Source organism: Gymnogyps californianus, chromosome 4 (assembly GCF_018139145.2).
Source record: "Gymnogyps californianus isolate 813 chromosome 4, ASM1813914v2, whole genome shotgun sequence".
NCBI lineage: Eukaryota > Metazoa > Chordata > Aves > Accipitriformes > Cathartidae > Gymnogyps > Gymnogyps californianus.
The window spans coordinates 2,398,322-2,425,051 of record NC_059474.1 but is presented as its reverse complement, the minus strand read 5'-3'; the positions used below and the strand labels follow the sequence as shown (position 1 = coordinate 2,425,051).

At 41.8% G+C, this 26,730-nt stretch overlaps 1 protein-coding gene across 1 annotated transcript in view; it reads left to right on the top strand.

Moving 5' to 3' along the window:
* ATRN (attractin) overlaps positions 1-26,730 on the top strand; it is a 152,202-nt gene that overhangs the window by 24,008 nt on the left and 101,464 nt on the right. The window contains exons 2-4 of the mRNA XM_050895261.1: positions 12,196-12,279; positions 16,280-16,393; positions 25,690-25,818. Of these exons, the coding sequence (XP_050751218.1) occupies positions 12,196-12,279; positions 16,280-16,393; positions 25,690-25,818 (327 nt within the window). The remainder of the gene's footprint in view (positions 1-12,195; positions 12,280-16,279; positions 16,394-25,689; positions 25,819-26,730) is intronic.

The window sequence follows — 26,730 nt, the reverse complement described above, 5'->3', positions numbered from 1 at the left end:
TCGAATGGAGTTTTTTGGGGTACAGTGGTTAGGAAGAATTGGGCGGCTGTTTCATGGGTAGCTTTGGAAAGGGGAAAGGATTGCTGCCGATGATTTTACTTTTGTTGTAGAGACTTGGGTTTTTGCATATGTCTTAGCAAAGTGCAGCAGGATGATGGTCTTCTGCTCCGTGGGGATGGCCTTAAACTCCATTTATTTCCGATTCCTGCTGGCTGGAAGGTTAAGTCAGCAGCTCAACCCCATTTCATTCGCAAGACAACACACATCCCGCCGGTGAATGCTTTTGCCTGGATTTAAATGTAGGACTGGTAACTGGAAAGCTTATCAAAGTAAAGTGCTCTTCAGCTGGAGGAGAATATTTACGTGTCTGTCAATTCTGAGCATGTGCTTTAAAAATTTTAATTACGATGCCTTATTTACAAGGTACACAGGTGTGGTGCACTGCACTTTAAATGCTTGTACATGTACTTAAGATACATTTTTGACTAATTGAATATTTCTAATTTTGAGAAAGTGCTGAAAAATTATCCGACAAACCTCGCGTGCTATTTGCAACTGAGTGTGAATCACAATTAACTTTTGAAACAGAGGGGAGGGCAGAATAACGAGTGAAAAGTTGTTGACTGCTAGAAAAATGGATTCAAATTGGTAGAATCAGAAGTGGAAACTGCATCTTGAAATAGTTTAAAATAGCTCCTTTGTAAAAATTATTTTTTGTGGATTATTATAAGCTTGCAAGATTTTGAAAAATTTGTCTAGATAAGTGTTAAGTTCATTTAAGGTTCTGCATAGACCGAATATGTGTAGACTCTTTTCTGTTAAAATTACACCGATTGTATTTTACCCTAATATGAGTTGGAAATCTTGCACGTATGAATACAGGTGATACAAGCAGAAATTGTTAAACTAGAATCTTGCATAGAATTTGTTACATTTTTAATTTTTAGCCAGAATTTAAGTAGCCAACACGTTATTTTTTAAAAAGAGACTCTGTAACCTTCTAGAATGGGATGATGAATTTAGATAATAAAGGATTCTGCCCTCACCCCTGTCGTGGTTTAACCCCAGCCAGCAGCTAAGCACCACGCAGCCGCTCCCTCACTCCCCCCCCCCCGCTCCCAGTGGGATGGGGAGGAGAATCGGGGGAAAAAAGGTAAAACTCATGGGTTGAGATAAGAATGGTTTAATAACTAGAGTAAAATATAATACTAACAATAATAATAATGAAATAGACTAATAATAATAGTAATGAAAAAGAATATAACAAAAAAAGGGGGGGGGAACAGTGATGCACAATGCAGTTGCTCACCACCCACTGACCAATGCCCGAGCAGCGATCTGCTCCCCCCGGCCAGCTCCCCCTGGCCAACTGGCCCCCAGTTTATATACTGGGCATGACATTCCATGGCATGGAATACCCCATTGGCTAGTTCGGGTCAGCTGCCCCGGCCATGCTCCCTCCCAGCTCCTTGCACACCTGCTTGCTGGCAGAGCATGGGAAACTGAAAAGTCCTTGGCTTAAGATAAGCGCTACTTAGCAACAACTAAAACATCAGCGTGTTATCAACATTATTCTCACACTAAATCCAAAACACAGCACTGTACCAGCTACTAAGAAGAAAATTAACTCTATCCCAGCCAAAACCAGGACACCCCCTCTAGAAAACTGAACAAAAACTTAATGATTGGAGCTAAAGTTTGATAAATGCGAACTGGAACTTGGACACAGATTAAGGAAAAAAGAAAAATTAAATGACATGGGGTTTTTTTAATCCTTCTGAGTATATTTAGAACGATTATTTTTTCCTAGAAGATACACTTTACATGAGCATAGGTTATAGTGTTTGTTTTATATATTACCTGAAGTCAGGCTGGATCATCTAATGCAATGAATTTTTTTTTGATCTTCCAGTGGTAGACCTTGGTGGGACCTGTCTGGCTCTGGAGATCTTTCATCACTAGCCTTTGATGATTCTCTTTGACAATCGCAATAACGTGCTTTCTCCTTCCTTTAGTCTTGCAGGGTGTTGAGTTTTGGGTGATGCTGAGGCAATTTGTGTGGGGTAAGATTGTTTGTAAGGGCTCTTGGCCAAATGTTCTAAGGATTCATTGTGTGCAAGGGAAGAGAGGGGCTGATATATTCCTTTTTCTGCTGCAAAGTTAGATGGTTTATGATGTGCGAGCTTCACTTGCTTCTGCTCTGGACTGTTGTCTCCTCCTGCCTGGCGTGAAGCAGATAACTTACTGCTGTAAACTCCAGGAGCATTTCAGGACCACCAGTGAAGGCTGAGAGTCGAGTTTTTCTAGGCATTACAAACACTTGCAGCTAAATTATCTTTATTTCAAAGAACTAGGCCAAGATCCAATAAATGGATTTGTGAACAGATGGGGAAAGCATAGTGCAACTGTTACATCAGCTTAATAGGCAACTGTTGTAGCGTACACCATCTGCGTGGCCGTTGTCTCAGGTATGGGCGTTGGATAAAGGTGGACTTCAAGGGGATGTCATGAAGTGGCCTTTTGTCATGGTAACATTTCTGCATAGAATACGGGCACTGGGGAAAGTGTTTTGAAGAAAAAACAAGACTGATAATCAAGATTGGAGTAGTTGTGGTATGGAGGCAGAGATCATTGATAATATAGAGGTAGTAGACCAAAGCCACAGAAATTTGCACGTAGAAAATACTGCTTGTTTGAAGAAGACGTTCCTGCGGTGTAATGATAATAATATCTTCTCTTTGTTTTCCCCAGTAAATTTGAATGGGGGGAGGAATTTGCAGTAGTCAAGGTGCACAATAATGTTTACATTTATATTGCAGCTTGGATGTTTGGTTCAGCAGAGATAAAGCTGAGGTTATGCAGTGAACAATGCGGTCGTGTGGTCTCTGAGATGGGGCTGGAAATAAAGAAATAGGATGATAGACAGGGACCTAAATTTGAGATATTTTCAGTTTGAAGTTAATAGCTGGAGAAACTTAAAGGCAAGAACATCAGGCGGAGCTACAGCGCGTTTCTGGTGCATCCAAACGTGGATGTTAGTACAAGGCAGTGTCTCTAACTGGTGGTTGTGAAACTGGTGAAATACCGGTGTCTTTTGGGATCCAGCACAGGGTTGTTTTGGGGTTTTTTTCAGTGCTTCTGACATGAGGAAATGGGGTTGGAGGAGGGAAATCAGCTTTACCTTCATTGTTTCTGTTGTCTGAGTGTTGAGGTTGGGTAATTTGGTGTTTTATCAAATGATTTCTCCCTGGATATAATTCGCTTACTTATTATTATAACTTTTGGGCTTGTAGGGTAAGAGAGAGAGCAAGCTTCTTCCATAAAGAGGAGCTGAAGTGCGTTTTTAGATTCAGTGTCTTTGAAATTCCTCTCCTTCCCCAGCAGCAGAGCTGGTTGGGCAAGCGAAACTTTAAAGGAATAACTAGACAACCGGGAGGAGCTCCAGGCGTGGCTCAGCTTATTTAAGCCGAGGAGGGGACGCATTTCAAGACCGGTGCTGCTGCTGAAAGCAGCTGCCAGCTCCAGCGGCAGAGGCACCAGCCAGCCCCAAAAGAGACAACTTCATTGGCATTCATTTTCGGTGACAGCAGAAGAGCAGGAGTTGGGACAGTGTGTCAAGATCGGGAGTGCGATGGAGATACTGGTGGCCAACTGGAGAGGGGCAGTGTTTGAAAATATTTGGTTTCTAGCTTGTTGACTTAATGATTTGTAAGACTGTAGCAGCATTTGTTCCTTCTGATCTCTCTCAGGCTGTCCACGGTAATTCAGTCTTCTTTGGAGCGCAGCAGCTTGTCAGATCAAGGCATATCTTTCAGGAGCAAAGAGGGATTTAGCAGGTTTGTGAGTATCAGTGCTGCAGGTTGTGACTCAGACAGGAGAGGCTGTGTTGATATGTTTTACCTGCTGCAATTTCTCTGAGCATTCTTTCTCAGACCTCGAAGGGCTTTCCAGGCACTGCCCTTATCTCTGATCAGCAGCCAGGAAATCACTTTCCATATTTTTACATATCTCACACAGAATGGCAAAGCTAATCTCTTCCTTTGAAGAAACAGTGTTTCCCGTATCGAATTAACTGTGTCAGTCATTCAACTCCCCCCCCAAGCAAGACAGCTCTTTAGCATCAATCAACTGTACCATGGGAAGTGGGATGAAAACAGAAGCTATTAAACATTAGAGGGTGATCATCACTCCTCTCTGACCTCTTTGCCATGGTGAGATTGGCAGAGTGGTGCAGAGTAACCTTGAAATACCTGATTCTCTTTGGGAGGAAAACCCAGATGAAGGCAATGCAGAGGATGGTTTTGCAAGCGCTGGAATAGCGGCATGTTGCTGTGAGAATGGTTGAAGATGCTCTTTGCTTGCAAAGCCACCAGATTTTGTAGGGATTTCCTGGCTGTGTGCAGAGTATGGCAGTAAATGGCATTATTGTGGGAATTTTGAGCTCTCACTTTTCAAATTGAGTGTTCAGATCAGCTGGGGTTGTAGCAAACTACTGGGAGGCACCTTCACTTTGTGCAGCTCCTGGCCTGATGGGAATTGCTTGAGTGCTCTTTGCTGGAGCTGTTAAGGAGTGTCCCCGTTGAGGTTGGGACCTTTCTTCAGATCCTGTGTCAACCCGTCACCAGCCGAGGAGGAGGACATGAGCTGGGCTGCTGCTTGAAGAGGGGGGCAGCACCATCCAGAAGCTCTTACCTCAGAGTTTTGGAAATCACAGGGCAGAGCTGTCTTCAAGCTGATGTGGAAACTAGCGTGATAACACCGTGGAGGACTAACTGAAAAAGGGTTAGGGTGAACAAGCAGTGACTTTGCACCCTTCGTTGTAGAGTTAAGGTGATCAGGTATGACACTTCTGGGATTACGGTGGCAGCAGTGACTTTTGCATGAGTTTACTCACCTTAAGGAGGACTCTTACCTTGGTTGCACTGGGGGCTTTGGACGTGGGAGGGAGTCTCTCTGTACACCCAGAGTAGTTCATAGTCTTTGGTTAGGTACTTACTGCTGCATAGGTTAAATCCTTATCAAACTTGATTTTGCAGTAATGTCATTAGCTTCATCGATGTGAGACCTGGCATGTAATTAATTATATCTTCCCAGTTGTACCTGTCGTGTGGCACCTAGCTGGCAGGAGAGGGGGTTTAGCTGTTATACATTAGAAATTCATGAGAAAGATGCATAGATTTTGTTTATCTGCTTCTCTCATCCCCTATGTGGGTGATCACTATTCCATGCCTATAAATTAGGGCATTTGCTTATAGCAAACCCTAGAAGGATATATCCTTTAACCTCAGTGCGTTTATTGAGAGAATGAACAAAGCTAAATTGTTAATCAATTTAAGCTAGAATGCCATTGTTCTGGTAATAGGCTGTAACAGCCCTTTCTTTATTGGCTTCAACTTCAAATTTACCCGAAACAATGGCTTTTAATTGTGGTGTGCTTGAGGCAGCCCAGCAACACTTGGGAAGGAAAGGGGAGAGAGGAGGAAAACTCATTGTTTGCATCAGTCTCTAGATTTAGCAACTTCAAAATTAGGATGAGCAACTGGATTTGGGGTTTGTTTGGTGTTTTTTTTTTCCCATTCTTTTTTTGGTTTTTTAGTGGAAAGGCTGTACTAAAACTCTCCAGACCATATGCTAATAAGTCTTCTGTGGCGTTATAAGTGATAAGTGTCACTGCAGTCTTACTGAAAGCAATACAAACCAATTTTGAAATCCATTGATGACCATTTTATGTATTTTATTAACCAAACCAGCCTGCTTACCTTTTCTGGTGAGTAATGAAGAAAAGACAATCTGCATTTTCTCTTTTGTACTTCATCTGATGAAAATAAATATATTCAACACCCCATTGCCAGCACATAGTGTACCTTTAATGCTGCAATGCTTTGGAAGTAAGTGCCGCAAAATGATTTAGTCCTAAGTTATAAGCTGCTCTCGACTTTGTGACTTTTTGTACTCAGCTATTAGCAAGAAAATTGCTTTAGATTTATTAGATGGTAATTAGATAACAGCTTTGAGTCTTTGCCTACTTGTGCAGTTCATGTCTCTGTAGGAACTTTGTCAGTGTATAGTAATTTGAAAAATATACACTGCTAGTATGACTCGTGTTATTATTAAAAAACCATGGATTTATCTGGTAATTTCCAGTACTCAGATTTGGCTTTTTACCCAGGAGATACCATTGCTTGCTGTCTGATTTTCTTGTGTTAGCGTTGTGCTTTTCAGGGGCTCCCAGAACTAGCAGGGAGCAGCTAAATACACAGAATTCTTTTACATAAAATATTTCTTTGAAGCTCTCTTTTGAGAGATCTTCATCCTTTTCATTGCTTTCCTTTTGTCTTTGTCTCACAAAAAGGTGAAATAGGCAGCACTCGAGGTTCGAACCCTTTGAATACGTGTGCTGTAGATTCAGCTCCCTAACTCCCTTTTTTCCCTTTTGATTCTTAAATATTGCAGTCCACTTGAAAATCAGTGAAAAATTTACACCAGCTATACATAACATGTTGCCCCCTGGTAATGTTTGAAACAAGCCTTAAGTAGTATGTGTACGCACATAAGTGTATATATATTCAATATGTAAGGATATATTTTTAAATCTGAGTTTTGTAAACCAATCCTTGCAATAGTTTTTTCCACTCTGGAGGTTTTAAAATCATTATTGTAGCTTTGTAGGTGCTAAATGCATTACCTATGCTTTGTGTGTGTTTTTCCACCTATGTGTATGTGTGTTTATGCATCACAGAATACTTAAAGGACCTTGCTTTTTTGTTTTCTTAGGGTGTAGCAGCTGCTCCTTGCAGAGTAGGAGATGTAACACCCAAGTAGTACAGAAGTGTTTCTTGTAGAGTAGCATAGAATCCTAGAATGGTTTGGGTTGGAAGGGACCTTAAAGATCATCTAGTTCCAACCCCCCTGCCATGGGCAGGGACACCTTCCACTAGACCAGGTTGCTCAAAGCCCCATCCAACCTGGCCTTGAACACTTCCAGGGATGGGGCATCCACAGCCTCTCTGGGCAACCTGTTCCAGTGCCTCACCACCCTCACAGTGAGGAACTTCTTCCTTACATCTCATCTAAATCTGCCCTCTTTCAGTTTAAAGCCATTACCCCTTGTCCTATCACTACACGCTCTTGTAAAAAGTCCCTCTCCAGCTTTGTTGTAGGCTGCCTTTAGGTCCTGGAAGGCTGCTAGAAGGTGTCCCTGGAGCCTTCTCTTCTCCAGGCTGAACAATGCCAACTCTCTCAGCCTGTCTTCATAGCAGAGGTGCTCCAGCCCCCTGATCATCTTCATGGCCCTCCTCTGGACCTGCTCCAACAGGTCCCTGTCCTTCTTGTGCTGGGGGCCCCAGAGCTGAATGCAGTACTGCAGGTGGGGTCTCACAAGAGCGGAGTAGAGGGGCAGAATCCCCTCCCTCGACCTGCTGGCCACGCTTCTTTTGATGCAACCCAGGATACGGTTGGTTTTCTGGGCTGCGAGCGCACACTGCTGGGTCATGTGGAGCTTCTCATCAACCAACACCCCCAAGTCCTTCTCCTCAGGGCTGCTCCCCATCCACTCATCACCCAGCCTGTATCTGTGCTTGGGATTGCCCCGACCCATGTGCAGGACCTTGCACTTGGCCTTGTTGAACTTCATGAGGTTCACCTGGGCCCACCTCTGAAGCCTGTCCAGGTCCTTCTGGATGGCATCCCTTCCCTCCAGCATGTTGACCGCACCGCACAGCTTGGTGTACTACTAAGTCATGTACCGTCATGTACTACCAAGTTAGCAAAGACAAATGGGAATCGATACCTTTCCATGCTTTCTGGAATCTCATTTTTGCATCTGAGTGATAAAATTATAAGTATGCACAAAGCATTTAGTAGGGCAAAAGACCTCAGAGCCTGGTGCCGTTGGTAGTAGGTTACCTAGGGGTAGGAGTTTTCTGGTGTACGTCGTGAGAGTGATTCTAGTGCATAGCCCCATGTATGTTATGAAAATGTCCTACGTTGAAGTACTTCATTCCTGGAGTGTTTTTCCTCCTCGGGTTACTCATGTATTCCCTTCCTGAGCCTTTGCTCACAGACAAAGCCAAAACATTGTGTAGGACATGTCCTAGTTATCAGTGCCCACCAGTACCACTGTCACGTATAGCGCAAACAGGACCGAGTTGGAAGGGACAAGGGCTTTTTGTTAGCTTTTTTAACTAGAGCTGGGAGGTCAGTTTAGCTTTCTCTATTGAATGTAAAGATAAAATTCCAGCTTCAGTTTGCTTTTAGTGCTTAGTGTTTATTTCTGTCTGTCTTGGAGCCTATCTCTGGGAGAGTGTTTATAGAGTAACGTGGGTCTGCTAATGCCTTGCCCATGCCAGGCAGTACGGGGGATATGAACTTAGTTCCTATTTCTTTTGCTTTCAGAGACGTCAACTCTGTTTTTTTAATATCCTGTATTTGTTTGTAATGGCATCAGCTTCTAAAGCTTAGTAAGGAATCTGAGTAACTTACAGATAAGTATTTAACTAATAGCATGTCAAAGAAATTTGACTTTGGTTATTTTTTTAAAAATGAAATGGTGTGTTTTGTTTTTGCATTGCTGAAATAAGATTAAATTATGTTGATGTTGAAATGCTCTCCCCCCCGCCCCGAGAAGTGGCATGGCTGGGGCTACAGTTCTAACGGGAATATTCCCCCCCCCCCCCCCCCCCCCCCCCCCCATAACTCTTGATAGCATTTCTGTGGTGAATGATTTAGTAATTGTTTCCAGAGAAAATTGTTCAAAAAGTTTTCTGAGCAGAGGCTCTTTGAGAGCTCGACGGATTGCATAAGGTTGTTTTCAGCTTGAGAGACTTGCTCAGGTTTCCAGAGTCTGTTTACTCTTGGTTGCATGCAAAGTGCTGTCAGTGTTGAAGTGTTGGTACAGTTTGATTCCTAGCTTTTCCACAGATGATATTTTCAAAAGGATGGATTTTTAGGCAAAAAGTCTGGATGTTATTGCCTACAACTTGGAATTTGCATCTGTTTTTGTAAATTCCTGGTCAGTAGATAAGTAATTTGAATTTTCAAAGATGTTGAAACCTTGAAATAGATATATATGAGTGTGTGTATGTCTGTTTATCTACATCTATCTGTGTCTCCATAGAAGGTACAGATGCTTCCTGTGCTCCTGAAAATTGGAGTTGTTTCTTCACTTGCTTAAATGTAGGTCTCCTGCAGAACTTCAGTAACTGGCTTTTAAAAAGCTTAAGCTAAATTTCTGAAGTTGAAAAGTATTATAATTAATATGGAGGAAGAGGAAGGTGGTTTTCAAAATCTGTGGGTTTTGCCTTTTTAATTTGGATCAGAGATGAACCTTAAAAGTACTCTATGGAAAAGATTCTGGAAAACCATTTTGACTCAGTCAAAATATTTAAAAAAGGTTAGATGATAACATTAACAGATCACTAGGAAAAGACACAGCAAAAGGTTCCAAGATACCAGTTTTGGGAACTTCTGATCTTGCTTCCTTCTCTTTTCTGCCAAATTTGATTTTGCAGAGTGTTTTTGTTTTACTGAAACTGTATTTTAAGTAGGACGATTTAATTTTGCCAGAAGGCTGTGATTTGTTCCAGCCATGTGCCGACGATGGAGTTTATAACCTCCCGAGGTAGGAATCCTGTTTCAGGTGCCAGTATGTGCTCTGCCAGAACGTGGTGTTTGGGCATCTTCAGATACTGCTTCCATTTGATGTCATCCTTCCCTCATAATGTATTTTCAACTGTTTCTGCTATACTTAGCTATCTGTTAAAACCAATCTGGAATATTTGGACTAATGCATATGAGATGGGAGCATGTGTCCCAACAGTCTGGCTCTTGGTTTTGTCTTCAGGCCATGCGTGCTCCTACCAGTCTCTATGCTAAGGCAGAAGATGTGGAATCTCAGTATCAGATCTGCTGCCCTAAAGTCCTGCTAGATCCATCTCCCTCAGCCTTGATGAAGTGTGATTGTCTTGTGTGTTGTCCATGGTCTTTGGAGAAAACATACCTTGTTAACATCTGTGGAAAGGAGAAGTTACAGCTGCAGCCAGTAGATTGCTACCTTCATTTTGTCTTACAGTGTGGATGTGTGTGTGTGTCACATTTTGAGTAGGAATAATGGAAATGTGAAACAAGGTTTTGCATGGCTTTGCTCACTCTTTCGAGTACTTGTATTCATGCTCATTACAAGTAATGAGCATTACAAGTAATGAGCATGAATATCAATTTCCTTTATACCACAACAAAAGGTTAAGCATAGCGCTGAAGTCTGTTTCAGACTTTTCATCAGAACACCCTTCTGAGCTCCAGACTGGGTTTCATAGAATCCTAGAATGGTTTGGGTTGGAAGGGACCTTAAAGATCATCTAGTTCCAACCCCCCTGCCATGGGCAGGGACACCTTCCACTAGACCAGGGTGCTCAAAGCCCCATCCAGCCTGGCCTTGAACACTTCCAGGGATGGGGCATCCACAGCCTCTCTGGGCAACCTGTTCCAGTGCCTCACCACCCTCACAGTGAGGAACTTCTTCCTTACATCTAATCTAAATCTGCCCTCTTTCAGTTTAAAGCCATTACCCCTTGTCCTATCACTACATGCCCTTGTAAGAAGTCCCTCTCCAGCTTTCTTGTAGCCCCCTTCAGGAACTGGAAGGCTGCTAGAAGGTGTCCCCGGAGCCTTCTCTTCTCCAGGCTGAACAATGCCAACTCTCTCAGCCTGTCTTCATAGGAGAGGTGCTCCAGCCCTCTGATCATCTTTGTGTCCCTCCTCTGGACTCGCTCCAACAGGTCCCCGACCTTCTTATGCTGGGGACCCCAGAGCTGAATGCAGTACTGCAGGTGGGGTCTCACGAGAGCAGAGTAGAGGGGCAGAATCCCCTCCCTCGACCTGCTGGCCACGCTTCTTTTGATGCAGCCCAGGATACGGTTGGCTTTCTGGGCTGCGAGCGCACACTGCTGGGTCATGTTGAGCTTCTCATCAACCAACACCCCCAAGTCCTTCTCCTCAGGGCTCCTCTTAATGCAGGACCTTGCACTTGGCCTTGTTGAACTTCACGAGGTTCACCTGGGCCCACCTCTCAAGCCTGTCCAGGTCCCTCTGGATGGCATCCCTTCCCTCCAGCGTGTCGACCGCACCACACAGCTTGGTGTCGTCGGCAAACGTGCTGAGGGTGCACTCGATCCCACTGTCCACTGTTTGCTGCTGCTTGTTTCAGCATCCCTGCAAGCAGTGTCTAGACAAATGCAGTTGTCTAGAATTTGCACTGTACAATGTTTTGCAGATGTTGACAAAAATGAGTCCTTTGCTGGCTTTGTTCCCTTCTCGCTTTCAGTGGCATCTTGAATTTTTAATGGTTTTAAGTGCTGGCGTTCATTGAGTGTCCTGGGATGAATGATTCCAACTGTACCTTTCTGCTTTTGCATCCTTCTCTGAAGTCTTTTGCTATTGTCAAGTTGTCACCTCCTGTTTGTAGGTGCAGAGGGGAAGGGATGTTCATAGGGTAGTCCTGGCACCATCCCGGCAGTGGGGACCACTCAGCTCTTTGACTTCGATCACTTAATATGGGATGACATGGGGATGGGAACACGCGACCGAAGGTGGGGGATGCCTGGAACTGCCATGCTTTGACGTTGTTCTCAGTCATGCAGCCCTTGATGCATGAGGAGTTAAGATCTTATTTCGCACTAGAGGGTTATGGGGATCAGTCCTCTGTTCAGGAGGTCATCAAGCACTTTGTGAAGAGTCAAATACAGAATGGGCAAGAGGTTGTGCCATGGACTTCATCTGAACTTCTTGCAAGAAATGTGTAGTCTGTCTAAATAGTTTAAGAATAACTTTAGCTTTTCTGTTAGGGAATTCCTTTTGCTGACTGGATGGTATTAGTCTGTGTATTAGTCTTGTTTGTGGAGGAAGGTCTTTTTTTTTTCCCCAGGGTGCTGATTTGAAACAATACCATCAATCTGATAGAGAAACTATCATTCTCAACTGTTGTTCTTTAAGGACAATCATCAGAAAGCATGTACAGAGAGTTTAACGGGAGAATCCCAATTGCCCCGTGGTTTTGTGTTGCATTGTTGTTGCTTGGTTTGTAGTGGCTCTTAAGTAAATGAAAATCTGATGGTGGATCTTCTATATTCAGGAAATCCTTTATGAATGTTTAATATCATTGGAGGCTAATGCTTGTCTTTTTTTTTTTTTTATTTACAGACTCACTGGACTTTCAGGGTACGTAACGGATGGGCCTGGAAATTACAAATACAAAACAAAATGCACCTGGCTTATTGAAGGAAGGTGAGTGTAGGAAACGTCTTGGGTTTTAGTGTTGCTTATTGTGACTTTTAGGTGAGGTTTATCTATAGTGAGCATTTTTGGATCTCATGATTCTCTTTTTGCTATTCTTAAAACTAGATAGGGCAGCACATAGATATTCTTGGTAAATAAGTTTTTTTTTGTGCAACTGAGCCCTCCAAACTGACTTCTCAATTTGAGGTTTGCAGTGTAAAATACCCTTCACATTGAAACTGCATGTGGAAAATGAGAATAAATGCATCTGTGTAAATAAAGAACTAAAAATTATTTAACTGTTACCGTAGTCGGCCATTCGATGTTTGGGATTCACTATGTATGGGACTTTTTGGCAGTATGAAAAAAAATAGAGCAAACTCTATTAAAGCCCTTATTCATGAAGAATGACTTTCTGTAATGATGCTCTGCAGATACTTATTTACTCACTAGGCCATGAGGACTTCAGAGAGACCATTCACCTTTTTTGGCAAAGGTCTTCTAAACTGTGAGAAGTCCCTTAGACATCTTCCTCTCATTTCCCTGTTGTTCCTGTGTTTGATCTTTATATTGCTTAGTGATTTCTTGCAGAGATTTTAGCAGTAGCCCATTTAGTGCACATCTTCTGACTGTCATCTGATTGCTGGTACAGCAGTTCAGAGCCTCTTACTTGTTGAAATATGTTTTTCATAGTACCAAGCTGACGCCAGGACTGTAAAATCAATTTGTTTAGTCTCTAAAACTTTGCATGGTCAGTTATGATGCTGTGTGTTAACGGCTATGCGTTAAGTCACATTCCATACTCTTCCCTGAATCTGTAAGTAGAGAGTTTTGTGAATAGGAACAAGTCATGTCAGAGAGCATGAATGATTTCACTTGCATTGAACACTTGTAGGCTGAGGTCTCTTGGCATCTTGGAGGATCAGAACTTACTTAAAGGCCAGAGTACACTTTTTTCTTCAGTCTTCTCTCTATGTTTGGGAGGTCTGATGGGTGGGGGGGAATTGGCATTCCCTTCATCTACTTCAGACATTTATTTTGGATGAGTAACTTAAATACCTAAGCTCCCAAGATGTTCAAAGGTGAGGACTAAGCTGTTCCAGAGAGCCATGTAAAACACTGAAATTGGGAGCCTACCACTCACTATTAACTGTATAAGGAGCCCAGTTCTTCAATGCGGTTAAGATGAAAAGTTAGATGCTGTAAGTAGCAACACCTCTTAATTCTTGTAGGTAATAAAAATACAACTGCAGCCAGTTTGGAATAATTAAATAATAATAAACTAATACTTTAAAAAAATAATTAAAAAATGTTTTGCAAGGGTGTTATTACAGGCAAACCAGCCTCAGCAATTCTAGTACAGGCAGCTTGCCTTTCATAGCTTTTTTCCCTAAAGGATAATGTGACTCATGTTTTTATCAGAAGTGAAGTGCTGCTCACAGGTCCCCAATAATGTCACCGTAACTGCTCCTTCAGCCTTTGTTTGCTAGTACTGAGAGGCTTCCTAGAGAACAATCACTTCGTGGGGTTTGAAGTGAGATCTTACTTGCTCTAAAGAGGTGTTAAAAAAAAAAAAAAATCATCCTCCTTCTTTCGTAGCCAGGCATTTAAGTCAGTGTCCTTTTCCTGCTTCTGATTGTTTGTACCCTGCTGTTAGAGGATGGTGGTAAACAGAAAGGAGATAATCACGCTGATTAAAACAGCTGAAATATGCACCCTTGTGAAAATAGCCCAAGCTCTCTGCCAAATGTGAAATTCCCAGAGAGATCTGGAGTTGGAAAACAGCATCTGCAAAGCTCTTAAATTCTGCTGAGCGCACTCACCTCATTGCTAGCATACCGGTATGTGGAGGGCTTTTGAGGTTAGCATGTGAAGGTACAATCCAAATGTGCAATCGAAGGCGCTAGATAAATTCAGATGTAAAATAAGCCACGTGTTCCTTACTGTACTCGTTTCCTTTTTGCATCGTTCCTGGCTCTTCTTGGCTGGTGTCTGTGCTGTGTCCTCATCGCGGTGGTGTCCTTTTCATTTTTCCCCGGGAGCATGAGACAAGGCAGATGAGATCCATCCAGCCTGAGGATCCCATCTGAGGCAGATCCTGTAGCCATGTGCCTTGTGATTCTGCAAATGAGTGCTGTCTGTTAATGAGTTGTTAGCTGTAGAAAAGATAATATCTTTCTTTTTCTTCTTGGTTTAAAGCGTTCATTGATTAAGTATTTCTTTCTGCTCTACAGCTGTCAGACGGTTAAAATAGAAGCAAACCCCCTACAATTTCATGGGCTGCTCAGTTTTGAAACGATGAGTACTCTTTGTACCTTTTCTTTAAGCAAGACATTATCCTTGAGTTACACCTGTTGCTCTTTTTCCAAAGGCCTGGAGTAGGTCATTGTGCCTATCAAAAATTATTCTTTTGCAGAATAACTCCCTAAAGAATTCCCGTTCTGTGGGAAGGAAGGACTCTATGGCAAGCTGACATTTTGCTAATTCATTTGATAAGGATGAACAAGGATTTCATCTGAACCCAAGGGCAATGCTGTTGGAGACATCCCTAATCACTTGCATCTATTCTTTCAACAGCTACAGCTGTGGGTAGGAAAAAGCAGTGCTGCTGTAGATTCACTTTCTTTTTATCTCAGGGTCCAAGCACAATGTTAGTGGTGTTTTCACCCTCCTTGAGCTGAGCCCTAAATTAGATATCTGCTGTGGCTTCTGTGTGATTCTCTTTACATGTATCTTTGCATATTAGCCATGAAACTAATGGTATCTAAATGCATGTTACTTGGTTATAGCTTAGTGGGCATCTTTTGCATGTGGAGTGAAAGAAGTGCTGATGTGTTTTGGTGTCTGAACTACTGTTTCCATCCTCACATCAGCTAAATAAAACCTTTTTCCTGCTGATACATCTCAGAAGATCAGGCCCCTTGATGGTCTTCTCTTGACTTAGTAAGTCAACAGAGTAGACTCTTCTTGACTGGTGGTGTTAACATCGGGGTGTGCTGGGCCCACTGCATTCAGGTGGAAGAGGCAGCAAGTCTCTTCCCAGGACTTCCAGCTCTTCCATTCTTAACTGGTCTCAGTATTTTTGGTAACGCATCTCCAGAAGAAAGTCAAGCAACGTGGTTAGCATTTGTAAGGAATGACGGGCAGTCAGTGATTACTGCATCTTGACAGTCCAAATAATAACCAAAGACCTTCCTTTTGGCAAAAGGTAAAGCGCCAGGGCCTCCCATCCCGTAGAAGACAGGTCTCCTCTGCATTCTCTTGACCTGTTTTTTTCCAGCTCCCAGAAGGTGGTGAGCAAGACTGAGAATTTCTTTAGTTAGCATCCACTCAGGCATATTTCCAGTTTCAAGGGGCTTCCCTCAGGAGGGCCATCCTGCAGTACTGCACAAGTAATAAAGTAATAGAAGGATTTCTGCCAGCTTCTGGGCGAGTAAATAATCTCAGGCCATCGTAATCATATCAATCTGCAGAAAATCCCTTGAACAAGAAAAATAGCTCTGGTTAGTTCCCTGATGGTGGCTGTGATTCTTCATAGAATCATTTAGGTTGGAAAAGACCTTTAAGATCGTTGAGTCCAACTGTAAACCTAACACTGCCAAGTCCACCACTAAACCATGTCCCTAAGCGCCACGTCTACATGTGAATGTATTGTCCATGTAGATTTTCCATGCTTACCCCTGCAAAGCCCTGTCATTAGGGGAGTCAGTACTGGTAAAGAGCAGAGGGCTGGCGGTTCCTGCTCTTCAATTTCTGCCGTTGGTGGTGGGGAAAGGTTTAAGGACACAGTTTTTCTGACCATAAGGAATCTATTGCTTAATACCGGGGGAGCGTGCACACCAAAAAAGAAAGCCACAGCATGTTTGATGCATCTACAGTTACACTAAGTCACTCAGTTTTAGTCTTGTTTAGAGAGGAGCTTCACACTGGAGGAGTTTGTTGGAGGGACTTTGTCATGTGTGTCGAGTGGCTAATTACAAATCTTTTATTTATTGTTGTTTTTTTACAGGCCAAACACAATCCTCAGGCTTCGATTCAATCACTTTGCCACAGAGTGCAGTTGGGACCACTTGTATGTGTATGATGGAGATTCAATTTACGCTCCCTTACTGGCAGCTTTTAGGTAAGTTCCCCTTGGTAAGAATCTAACTGTACACAATGATATTTCTTTAACTTGGAGCCTGAATCAAATGTGGCTTCTAGCAGTAGAAATATATTCCAGTAATCTAAATATATGATACTGCAAATACAGCACATATAGCAAGTGTCCTTTTGTGCAGTCATCGTCAGCATAAACAATTAAAGAGTTGTTTTTGCTTTTACAATGAACAAATCATGCTACTCCACTGTAGCACGTAAGTATTATGTTTTCATTTCCAAATCCTGATTATTTGAGAGACAAAAAAATTATTGTCATCTGGTTGAGCTTGAGATGATGTGGTATGCAGGCTCCTTCTAAAGTAGAAAACTGCCCCATTTGTCAGGTTTGAACATGACTTAAGTTTAACTCACAGTATGTCAATGCTGACAGAAGGCAAAAGCCAATTAATCAACATCGCAGACATATAGGTCTCGTAGAACTATATATATCCTTATGTACTGCAAAATTTAAATTTTTAAACTCTCTGGAACGTGTTCAGAAACAGCAACGATGGGTCAGACAACCTTGTAAAAACGTGTAAAAATATCTGTGCTTCTGATGGATGACTGGTATTTGGCTCATCTGTCTGTGGTGAGAGACTAATTTCTGGATGCTGGTTAACAGTCGACATTTCACGAAGAGACATAAATATAACTTGTGCATTTATGTACTTTAGTCTTGCAGTGACAAGCATGACCTTATGTTTTCTATTCTTTTAGCTGAAATTAGAAAAATAATCCCAAGTTGTGTATGGAAAAACTAATGGTTCCCTTTGGACTCTGCTTGTTCCAAGTGGCTGATTAACTATTTCCAGAATTCACCTTCTGCTGTGCTTCCTTTCATTTGTGAAATGAAGTTCTAAAAATACTTCATGTTTGTTCTGAAAAATCCTTGTAATCTCTACGAGGGAAGATCAGCATAGGAACAAAAAGTTGATAAAAAAAATTAAAAACACCACGTTTTTTTTGCTCTTCAACTGAAAATGCAGAGTTGTTTTGTAGTGAAAGAATGCTTCCTGTAAACCTTCAGACTAACCTGAGGTCAAAACAGGACACACAAATTATTATGTTATTCTCACCACATCTGAAGAAGAAGAAACCTTCTCTTTTCTAACAACTTCCAAAACCCTGGAAATGCAACCTGGAAGCACTCTCCTGGTATCATGCACTGAATTGATATGCAGGAAGAAGAAGAAATGTGATCTTGACTCATAGTCATTTTGCTCTAATTGAGCTAATTTTTGATATGCTGTTGAAAAGGTGAAATGATCATGATTTGTGCCTGCAGTTTCTTGTGTGTTTTCCAAAAATTAATAGGCTTTTTAAATTGAGGTTATAAGTAGTTCACAGCTTTAACAATTACGGTTCAGACTATAAAATCATCTGTAAATCACTAGGAAGTCTGTGCCTGAGGACAAGCAAGTGTGAGCTTAATACAATAACATTTTTGAGGTAGGAAAAAATATTCAATTATTTTTTTAATTGCTGCTTTAGATGACATTTGAATTTCATCTTCATTAGTAGTGAGCTGTGTTGTTCAGTAAACCAAGTTCAGGAAATAGCAGATGCTTCTCATTTTGATGAAGTGCAAAAAAGCATCTGTTGAAAAATACCTTTCTCTGATACAAAAATAAATGCACTAGAATTTTTCAAGAGCAGTCTTCATATTTTATCTCTTTTCTTGGCTTATATTAAATTTTAATATTAACCATAACCATATTTCACTCTTCACTATTTTTGCACCGTGCCAGGGGATTTGCATGATTGAGCTTTGTTCAGTTGGACACTGTAAACTTTCAGAGTTTGTTGATAAACTCTGTAAATTCCTCCCTCTCTAAAGCTCAGTTTTTGTTACCTCCCTGGCTTTTTAAAGCAGTTGCCTGAGCCTGCACTTCCTTCATTGCTCTCGTCTTGTTTTCTTGACCTTCTGATGCTCACTTATGTTTGTTCACAATATGGTATTTACCCTGAATATAAGATGATCTTGGAAATCCTCAGCACTGGACTATGGAGAAACTTTAAATCGGTTTTATCAATTTTTAACTGCAATAAATATTTGCATAATGCAAACATTTACACAGTGCAAGTGTCTGCATAAACTGTTTACTAAACTCGTCGTAGTCTGAGTGCCCCCAGGGCAGTCCGGTCCTGTATATTAAGCTTTTTTTCCATTAAGCGGGCTTAAAAATATCTTTGCTGGTTTATATTTGTGATCATAGGCAACATGAGACTATGTAAATGTGCTGCTTCAAAAATGCAATAAAAGAACGCGGAGGAAACAGAAATCCAGCGTGTTCGTCTGGAGAGAATGAAGAAATCTGAAGCAGATAAACTACGCTCACCGTCTGTGAACTTTGTGGTTTTTGTTTTTAACTTTACTCCGTGTTAAACATTTCCTGGAGCTGCTTTTTGCACCTTTATTTTCGTTTTGCGCTGGTCGGCGGGGGGATGTTTTCCTCTTCAAAACCAGTCGTTCTTGTGCAAGACCTTTGGCCGTGGGCTCTGCGCTTGGCGCTGGGAGGGGGGTGTGAGACGGCTCAGAAGCACCTCGCGGTTGCCATCAGGTGCCAGATGGATGCTCGTGGTGGCAGGGCTGACAGATGGCAGCGGCTGCCCCACGGCCGCTCGCTGAGCTATGGCTGCTCTGCGGTGCCTCCGCGTGAGCTCTCGTACCCTCGGAAAACAGGAGCAGCTCGCCTTCCTTTCGTTACTTGCGGGTGAATACGGCACTTGTACGCCCAAATTTGAGTCTAGGCACAGAAGGTGGGGTGAGTTGGGTTGGAAGGGACCCTGGTCTGATCCCTCGCTCGAAGCAGGGCCAGCTTCAGAGTGGGATCAGGCCCTTGCTCAAGACTTTGCCCAGTCAAGTTGTGAATTTCTCTTAAGGATGGAGATGTCGTTGATCCCCTGGGCCAGTGGTCCAGCGCTTGGCCACCCTCATGTTAAAAAATAACAATAATAAAAAAAGCATCTTATATCGAATCAGAATTTCCTTTGCTGCAGCCTCTGTTGTCTCATGTCCTTTTTCTGTGAGCCTCTGGTGCTGTCTCCTCTGTAACCTCTCCTCAGGTAGTCGAAGGCAGCAATTAGATTTCACCCCATCTTCAGCCGTCTCTCCTCCAGGCTAAACAAACCTCGCTCCTTCTGCCCGTCCTGGTATGCTGTATGGTTGTCCCCCTTCTGTTTTTTTCCTTCCATTCCCTCAATTCTTTGCCAGAAATCGTAACCCGCGTTGCTGCCGTGGGCACACGCAAAGGCTCTTTCTTCTGCTTTGTCCTCAGTGCCCTTCCTGAACTAGCCTGCAAACCCTGCTTACCCCTCACGATCGACTTGTCTTATATTGCTTAGAGCCGATGATCAGCTGATAACAGCAGGGGGGTTGCTAATGAGGATTAATTGTACTGGGAGAGGTACAAACCGTGTTGAGTCGGTACTATTTGTGTTACGAGAGTATCCAGAGGAGCTAATCAACTTAGAGCTGATGTTGTACAGACTTGTAGGAAGAAGCGGTCCTCATCTCTGGCACGTATAGGCAGAGAACAAACTGCGGGTGTACGTGCTCTGCGTAAAGAAGCCGAAGGGACTGTTCAATGCTTAAGTTTTATTGCTCTGTTTGCCATGCGTTGGGTGTGCTTTGCTCTTGTGCGTAACCAGGTTTTTCCCTATCGATGTTCTCACCCTCTTCTGATGGAGCTGGCACTCAGCACATCATCAACTATCACCTCCCAGATCAGATTTTATTCCGCTTCCTGGGACAGGGGATAGGGGATATATGATATTACAACCCTGTGCTGGACTGTGTTGCAATACGGTCATCATGCACACACTCAGTTCATGGAGCAGACCAGTTGACTTTTTGTCTTAGCAGCCTGTCCTCTAAGTATTCATTATTTTGCTCTATTTGTTTTCTTTGCATCCACAATAACTTCTGTCAATACTTAAAGTATTGATTTAAAAAAAAAAAATTAAAAAAAAGGATTGGTGTAAGGTGAGGAGCAAATATGTTTGGGATTTTGCTAAAAATGTACCTGCTGAATGATGTTCCCTTGTTCACATTTACTCTGCGAGCCCATCGGTGAGCCAGCTGATCCTTGGATTGTGTGAAAATTGATTATCAAAATGTCTTTGTGGTAGAAAGTCAGATATCTTAGAGAAATGCAAATGCATTGTATCAAAATTGCTTTTGTTCACTAAACCTGTAATCCCCTTCAAAAACACCAAATCAATTTGACAAGATGGACAAAGAGAGTTTCTATTTTAGGGTTTTGAAAAGGTAAATCCTCTGAGTTAAATCGAGGCCTATAAAGGAAGTTTAGAGCAGAAAGTTTCTTCAGTTCTTCACCTCCTCGGTTCTTTTAAACCGTTTCTGATGGACTGAAGAATGCACTTTTTTTTAAATTAATTCAAGTATCCTGTATTGAGCTTCATGGGTATTGAATGATAACAATCTTTAGGTTTTAAAAAAGGAAAAGGTATTTGCACCATGGCTGATAGCATGGTCTGTCTCTCCGGGACTAAATATTAAAATAATATTTTAACTTTTGAAGTACTTCTTCACTGTAATGGCAAAAACCGTGTTCTTTCTTTTAAGGCTTCTCAGTCCATGTTCTCTTGAGATACAGCTTTTACAGTCACACTCACCATGTGACATAATCCTTAAAAATTACTGAATGACTCATGAGACACATTTTAATATGTTTATGGTTTATCCTTGTTCAACTGTCTCCGGAAGAAAGAGCCATCATGTAAGAACGGAGGAGGTTTTTGGGGCAAGCCCCCTTGATCCGGAGGGCTCTGCGGGCAGGCAGGCGGGCTTGCCCTGGTGCTGCAGCAGCTGGGTCTGTCTGTAGTGCCACAAGGGAAGATAGTTTCCAGAAAAATTGTACTTTGGGATATTGCCAGCTTGCAATAATGAGGGGTTTTTTTGTTGTGTTTTTTTCTTTTAAGAAGTGTCATTGTAATTGCTTTGTTTCCTTAAAAGTCCATGTTTGGGAGTCATGTTGTTGCACAAGAATCATAGCTTTTCCCTTAAGAAAATAAGTTTGAGATGTCTCCTTATTTTCTCCTCCCCTTTTTTAGTTTTTGGCATTGGCTTATTTTTAGTCTCTTGTAATTTCTATTTTTGGTTTGTTTATTTTTACTCTTGTAGTTGTGAGTATAGGTGAGGTGCATGGACTGTTTTTTAATAACGGAGAAATGGCATCATTTTGCATACGTGTGTGTCCAGATGGATCAAAGTATTTAAAAATTAGGAGAATTGTTTTGCATTGCATTTCGATGGATTGAGAAGCCAAGGTACTACTGATTTTTCAGTATCACCTTTATCCTTTCACTTCTCTGTGATCTGTACTCTTTATTTCCACCCTTTCCTTTCGTGGCTCCCATCTTCTTCCTTTTTGACTGTTTTCTGCTGAAGAGAGCTTCTTACGCTTTTGGTCTCTGCCACGCTGGCAGGTTGTGTCTCAGGAGAAAATGATGAATACACCATCACCACGATGCTTGAATAACAAATCGAGGAAAAAGTAATAGAGGAGATGCCCTTCGTTTTAAATAATTCCCGGTTTTCTATGGTGTAGGGGAGAGAGGAAGGCAGGCGGTGTGTGCAAGGCGACAGAGGGGTTGGGTCTCCTGGATGTTGTTTTTCACTCTGCCACTGCCTCTACAAATCCAGGGCAGAGAAAATAGAAGTTGTTTCAGGGCAAAACAGAGGTTTGCCTTTCAGTGTCTAAGAAATAGCGTCATTGGATAGCTTAGCTGAGTAGGAGTATTTATTTGCTTTGGAGTAGTGATGATTGCGAAATGTTTTGAAACCTTATAAAAAGAAATAGAAGTGGTACATTGTGAAATAGGCTAATCTTGGCCACAGTTGAGTCTCCGAGAGATTCTGGATTGTCGTTTAAAGGAAGTTTTGCATTATCATTCTGATTCTGCCTATTGGATTGTTTTTTTCATGGCAGATAATGTAAATTCTCTTTGTGCTGGTTTATTCAAAATGATGCTGTGCGCACACTAATTTATTTACGGTTTTCGAGGTTCAACCTCTCAAGGACCTGATCGTTATCGTTGTGTTGTGTTCTCTTCATGGATTTCTCTGAAAGAAATTACAATCTATCTATTAAGTTTCATCAGGCTGTTTTAAACATGTGTAGGTGGGATAATGTCCTCTTTAGTGTATTTACGTACGAGTCATCAGAAAAAGATGGAAAGAAAGGAGCGAGCGGGAGACGTGGTGAGAGCATTTGCTACGGAGGTACCTGCATTCTTCCCAAACAAATCCCAAAATCGAGATTTCTAAGAGAAAACAAATAATTGTTTTGTGCTAGTCCTTTTATTAGGAAAGGTTATTGGGGGGGATTTTTGTCAAGGGGGATTTTTGTCGTCTCTCACTACTGCTATTCACTCTGTACTTTTATTCTTTGCTGCCGTTATTCTCCCCTCTCCAGGGCCTTCCAGTTAGATTGCCCTGTAATATCAGTGATAAGTGCTGCAAGAATAAGACCAAAGAAGAATAAACCAGAACAAAGGAATTTTCTCCTGTCCCTGAGCTGTAGTTTGCCTTACCCTGAATTATATTCAGATGTCTGTTTTCCTGTGGCGTAGACGTACCGTCCTACAGTTTGCATTACAAAGGAAAACTATGAACCAAATAGCAAGAAGAAGTTTATTAGATTTTTTTTTTTTGTTCTTTGGCGTTGCGGGAGACGGTCTTTTGGGAAAGATGATCTTCAGATCAGAAGTCTCAAATTTTAGAATGAAACAGGCACCTCTTACATATGGAGAAAAAGGCAGTGAATTTTGCCTGTTAATCCCATATCCTTGAGATCTGAAAGAGGAAAAAATAATTGGCTTTCTGACAAGGAACTATTTATTGAGCTAGATAACCTGCAAATGTGCTGGAGCTGTTTAGCCAAAACGTGGGATCAGGTTACTGCTTTTTTATGGCATGTTGGTAAAATGAAGGATATCTTTTTGTCCATGGTAAGACTTGTCATGCAGGAAGGGCCATCGTACAGTTTGCAGGCTTACCCCGCCGTAGGTAACAACGTTCATCTGTTACTTTTGGTGCAAACAACCCCAACTTCTATAGCAAAAGCTTTTGGAAAGGCTCGCTGGGTGTCTGCGTTATTCTTCAAGCACACCATTGTATTGTATCGCGGGGACAGAAAAATTCAGGTCACAAAAAAGTGCTTTACAGGCGATGTGAATGGGTTGCTGGGGATAGCTGTGTTTTCCTCGGGTGTAGAAACTCATTTACCCTGTCCTAGGGAACTGTCTTCAAATGGATTTGCTTTCTGCTCTGAATAGATCTGAAAAGAGGAAAAGTGAGTTCTTTTCAGGGGGAAAAAATTCTTTTCATTGTTGCTTTTTAGTCGATGGTGCCCTCGGATATTCAGAAGTCACAGGGCACGAAACGGGGCTCGGCTGCTTTCCCAGGAGAGCTGTCGCCTGCCTGCAGCCCCGGAGCGACCGGAGCTGCCTTCGGTTCCCTGCCCGACACGTTCTGCTCTGGGGTTTGGAGTCTCTGCTTGTCAAAAAGCTTCGACTTAGCCTTTGAAAATAGGACTGAGGCTGGGGGAAAGACGGTTCTGTACAAGAAAATAACAGCTGACTGTGAATAGGTGGTGGTAGACAGTGCGCCTTGGTTAGATAAAGGCTTTTAAAAAAAATAAATTCAATAGACTTCAAATTTATGCTTGCTCTTACGTCTTTTGTATGAGGGAGCAATTGAATTCTTTGTTTTGTTGTTGTCAGGCTTCTGTTAAAAGAAGAATAAACATTCCCTTTCAGATACAAACTATTTTGTGCAATAGTAAATAGGTAGTAGTTACTCTTTTCAAGAGTCATTTAGTCTCCTTGTCAGCTTACTCCAGTTATTTTGGCAAACCATTATATAAATCTGTACTGTGTCCAATCTCGAATACTGTAAATAGTCTTGCCCACCGTCCTCACATCTCTCCGCCAGCCCTGGAAAACTAAAAGGCTGGAGGATCTCACAGAACCTGGAAGGGCGTAGCGAAACAGCCAGAGGCGACCCGAAGTGGGAAGCAATGAATGAGGTGGGAATAGTGAGTGTGACAGCCTTTTGGGACAGAAAAGACAACAAATGTTCCATCCGACTCATCACATCCAGTTTATGAAAGAGCGGATGGGAGGAAGATGGTGAGTAAGGGTGATTGTACTTATTTCTCATAGAGGAAAAGCCCAGGAGGCAGCGGTGGATGATCAGGCAGCAGATGTAAAGTGAGCGTAAGAAGTCCTTTCTCTACCATTGCAGAGTTAAATTGTCGACTTTCCAGGTGAAAAGGGTATAAATGGTTGAGAAAGGAATTAGATAGAAGCATGGATGAATGGTTTATCTAAATGTGCTGACTTGAGTGCATTCTCCAGGTCAAAGCACCTGAACTGTGGGTTTCTGGAAGCTGGATAATACATCACCAAAGTGCTCCGTACTTGCTTTATTGGTCACAGTCTTTCCTAAGCATTTGCTGTAGCCCATAGTCAGGAGGAAATACTGGGCTCCGCAAACATTTAGTTTGGCTTGGTACAGCAGGTTTTATGCTTTTGGGACACGCTAATTTGTGTTTTCAAATGTGCTACCTTGTTTTAGGAATGGGTCCTGTTTAAATCACAGCAGAATAAGGGAGGGGAAGTAGGTTTTTGGTAATAATAGCAAATTCTAGACAGCTTCAGGTTTATTCAGGTTAAATACTTTTAATATATGTTTATCTTTCACAAGAGCCAAGGTGATTACTTCAGGGTTTTCTATTTGCATTCCTTTCTGCAGCCGTTCCTTCTTGTAGACCGAAGTTGTGCATATTGAGGGCGGCAGTAATGCTACTCTCGATAGCCTCAGTATCCTAATTTGTCTGCACTCCTTGGTCAGTAACATGGCCACTGTATTGCAGATAATTAAGCCAAGCAAGAGGGCTTAATAAGATGGTCCCTGAAGAATGTGGTTTTATCTTTCGGAGAGGGTCTGGAGGGTTCTTATGCCTTTGAGAACGGGGTTGTTTTGAGGGTTGGTTGAGTATGCATACTCACAATGTCGAGACTTTTTTTTTTTTTTGAGTATTTAAGGAGTTCTGTTGAAGAAAAACAATCTGATAACACTGCTGGATGAAAATGATGATTACTTGATGCATCTTCATTATACTTCAAATAGATGCAAATAAACACCTTGAGTTTCAATTGTTTTATTAATACTGATGCATTTACTATTGTTGCTTTGCTCCCTTTTATTTCACTTCTAACATTGTTTTGTTTTTTTTTCTTTTCCAGTGGTCTTATTGTTCCTGAGAAAGATAGCAATGAAACAGTACCAGAAGTTGTAGCTACTTCTGGATATGCCCTTCTGCATTTCTTCAGTGATGCTGCCTATAATTTAACAGGGTTTAACATCACATATAAGTAAGTAGTACCACTCCAAAGTCACGATGCAGGTTGAGCAAAAGGAGGTTTTCTCTTTTCTCAGTTTTGTCTTGAAATAAGCAATTGCCATTAAGCATGTAATTATGAGTAGATACTTGAATTTAGATTTTTAATCTTTATTATACCCTTGCAACGGCTAATAACTGTAATGTGCTCAACGTTAACTTCAGTTGTCAATTGCAGGCGTGGGCAAATGTGTGCTCAAAAAGACATCATATTATTTATTTTATGATATTAGATTTATTTGATCATACTCAGTCAACCAGAATGGATGTATTCTGTGCATGTGTGTGCTCTTATGCATTCCGCAGAGATACTTCTGCACAAACAGGCTTTTGCATAAGCACACACGTTTCACTTGGGACACCGGACTGTACCTACTGTTGAGGACTTTCAAGCAGTTTTCTTTGGGATGCTCTTTCTTATTCAGTCCTTGGATCGAACCACTTAATCTGGCTCCTTTTTAGTCTGAAATGATTTTGTTATGTTCTTTGGTTCATATTTTAAATATTATAGGTGAATGCTTTCTTTTCGCTATCATATATTTAGTCCTCAGTGGTAAGCTTTTTAAAAATAATTCTAGGGTACTCCCTAATTCATCAACTGGTTTTAGAAAGGTTTTGTTTTGAAGTAAGCGATCTCACTATGGACGTACTAGCAGAGATGGAATTTCTTGCTTCTGGTGGGGATCATGGGCTTTGAATTTTTTTGCTCCTGCAGATACAAATTATGTTTGTGCTGCACCGTGAGATTTTAATTTGGATGTAACTGGCAGAATTTTTCACCTCTCAAAAGAAAAAATCAGCTGCAAAATCCTTGGTCACAACTGACTTTTTGCAAAAACTGAAAGTTTTCCTTAAAATGAGGTACTTAGTGTTTGAATACCAGTCT